General features: G+C 32.1%; 1 protein-coding gene across 1 annotated transcript; it reads right to left on the bottom strand.

Annotated features, from left to right (window-relative positions):
- Positions 1 to 645: 645 nt before the first annotated feature.
- LOC105639626 (protein PMR5) lies at positions 646 to 2,167 on the bottom strand (the record flags this gene model as incomplete). The annotated part of the gene is given in 4 exon segments (XM_089717174.1): positions 646 to 804; positions 1,269 to 1,447; positions 1,528 to 1,702; positions 1,774 to 2,167. Coding segments are annotated over 4 exon segments (851 nt in total), but the record flags the coding sequence as incomplete, so codon positions are not given.
- Positions 2,168 to 2,999: the final 832 nt, after the last annotated feature.

Below are 2,999 nucleotides of genomic sequence, written 5' to 3'. Positions count from 1 at the left end.
TTAATTTTCTTAAATCATAATAAAATTAAAAATAATTTGCTATCTCAAAATTAAAAATATAATATCGAAAAAACATCTTTTGTTACTATTTAAAATACTCAAAATGACATCCAAAAAAAAAAAAAAACTTAAAACGACTTATATTTAAAAATAAAAAAATCACCTAGAAAAAAGACTTATCTTTTGGCGCAAAAGAGAAAACTTAATAATGTAGTTTGAAGCATTGAACCTTCCAATAAATAATTAAAACAAACACTATTATTTATACTATAGTATAATTTATAAATTAGTTTTAACATAATAATTTAAAAATATATAAATTTGGGCCATGCTGGCTCCAAGGCCAGTCTTGGGCTTAGCAATGGAGTTTGATTCAGGCCGAGTCCTACCCGGGCCACCACTCCTGACCTCAAATTTGGCTCGTCTACGGCCAGTAAATGTGAGTAACAGAGCATGGCCATTTTAACTTTTTCTTTAAAAAAAAAAAAAAAAATCTAATCTATTCAAGTCCTTGGACAAGAATAGACAATTTTGGGTCCACTAATAGCTCTATTAGTGATTACAGCTAAGGTTGGACTGTGTTTTTTTAGTGCTTGGTGCCACAAATGCAGAGAGAGGGAGAGGGAGAGACAGATGGATACTTACTCGTAATGTGTTGGAGAGATGGATTGGTAAAACACTCTAGTTGTAGAAGAGTCAATGTGATAGTCAACCCACTTGGCCCATGTTCTTAGCCCTTTCTCCAAAGCAACTAACCGGTCCATGTCTTGGTAGTACGTGCCTCCTGATTCCATGTAATCCCACCTGTTCATTTTTTTTATTAATAATAATATCACTTTTTGATTTTTATTAATTGACAATTTTCGACTTTTTATAAAATTAAAAAAATATTTAATTAAATTACCATGTTCATTTAATTAAAATAAAATTTAATACTAACCCGTGTTTCCTTTCATAATATTATCGCACCAAAATTAAGGAATAAAACCAAAAATAATTTGACCAATCTCAAAATTAAGAGTAAGTTGTGAAAATAAAGACTGTTTATAGTATATAATAAAGATAATATTAAAAAATATCATTTATTACTCTTTGAAAATATTAAAAATTATTTATATTTTAAAATAATATAATTATTTAAAAATATTTATAATTTAAAGAGAAGTGAGTACTTTTTTAATTTTTTAATAATATATCTAAAGAAAATTAAAAAAATCAAAAATTGTCAAATTAAACGGAACGGAGAGTATAAAGTTAAAAAATCCCACCCTTGTTGAGCGTTCTGATGACTCCACCAATGACCTGTGTTAAACACCAAAACGTCAGCGTTTCGCCAAGCATTGCCATTGCCGGATATATCCTCTAGTCTTAGGATTCTCTTCCCTTGCACCACATCTATGTCTACCAGGTATGGAGCTTTGTAATATTGAATCACCACTCCATACTCCTGCAAGTATACAATCATTACCCACCAATGACCACTCATCTGATTTTCACAGACATTGTAGAAGAAGAAAGAGAAAATACCAAGAACTTGAAGACGGAAAGAGGCATTCCTCTGCTCATCTGTGTAGAAGTTGAAGCAGGCACAGAAGCTAAAATCATACAAATCAAAGACTCCCATTGATTCCTTCCCAAAGAGTCACCAACAAACATTATTGTTTTCCCTTCCATTCTCTCCAAAAACTGAACACCATTGAATCTACAAAATCAAACATACCAGAATAAATAAATTTTTTCAAAAACAAAAATAAAATTAAACAGTATTATTACCTTGGAAGCTCGCAATTCAATGGCTGCCATCTGTACTTGAGGTAATCGGAATCAGGTCGACCGTAGGATTGGCAATTGAACTGAGGATCTATAATGGGGCAATTAGAAGATTGGTAATGAGGATAAGTGTGATCTGGAACCCAAGTGCCTACGAACAAAGCACAAGAGCTTCGATTAGCTTGAAACATTGGGCTTCTGTTATGATGCTTGTTATGGTGGTTTCTCAAGCTCAATATCAAAGCTGAAGAAGCCATTTGAGATTCTAGTAAATGTGAAACTAAACATACAAAAATTGCCAAGCGCCATGGAAATAGATATCTGCAACAACAACAATGCATTTCAAAGGAAGGATAAGAAAAAGGTGTTTGATCTGAGAGAGAAAAAGGAAGGAAAGGAAAGGAAAGAAAAAGTAAAGTAAGGAATGGGAATCGCAAGAGGAAGAGGTTTTTCGATTTTTGTTGTGTTGTGAAGATAACTGTGATTGGCTCTGTCCTCAGGCTCACGTGAGTTAAAGAATCATTGGGATATGGAGGTGGGTTTGGCTGTGAGGTTAGATTTCAATTCCATAAAGCTGTGTGAAACTGTTTAGCAGACAGGTATTAATTTAAAAAAGTTTTCCTGAAAAGTGGAAAAATGACAGAGAGAAAACCAATTACGAAAAAGACATACTAATAAAAAGCATTCATGAAGATTGAAGAGAAAGCCCATTGGTTGTAGCTGCAATTTATTGGAGAAGCACAACACAGCCCTAACACTTTGTTTGGGTAAAGAAAAGACAGGAATAGGAAGGAAAAGGAAAGGTTAACGAAGGAGAATGAGGAGGGAATTAGTGTAGATAAAATTACTATTACGCCCTTACATTGAGCTAAAATTAATTACTGTCTATGCTTTTTTAAAAATTTTAACAATTTTAGCCCTTTATTGCTTATACAAAAGAAACATCCATTGAAAGTAAAAACAAAAAAAAAAAAAAAGTTCCTTACTTTACTTCATGCACTTGAACAGAACATCATTCTTTTCCTTTTTGAAGAATTATCTTTCTAAGACTTTAATTTCATAAAGTGGAACTTTATACAACTTTTGTGGGTTTCAGCCGCCTCATTACAAAATAGTAAACTGAAAAAAATCAATTTTTTTTCTAAATTGAAATTCAAACCGAAACGAGCAACTTAAAAATTAAACCAAACCAAACCAAATCGGTTTAATGAGAGAAAATTGGATAGAAA

Source organism: Jatropha curcas, unplaced genomic scaffold (assembly GCF_041381405.1).
Source record: "Jatropha curcas cultivar XTBG-Jc1 unplaced genomic scaffold, XTBG_Jcur_1.0 HiC_scaffold_1084_pilon, whole genome shotgun sequence".
NCBI classification, from domain to species: Eukaryota; Viridiplantae; Streptophyta; class Magnoliopsida; order Malpighiales; family Euphorbiaceae; genus Jatropha; species Jatropha curcas.
The sequence above is the reverse complement of the archived record's forward strand: the minus strand, read 5'-3'. Positions and strand labels throughout refer to the sequence as shown.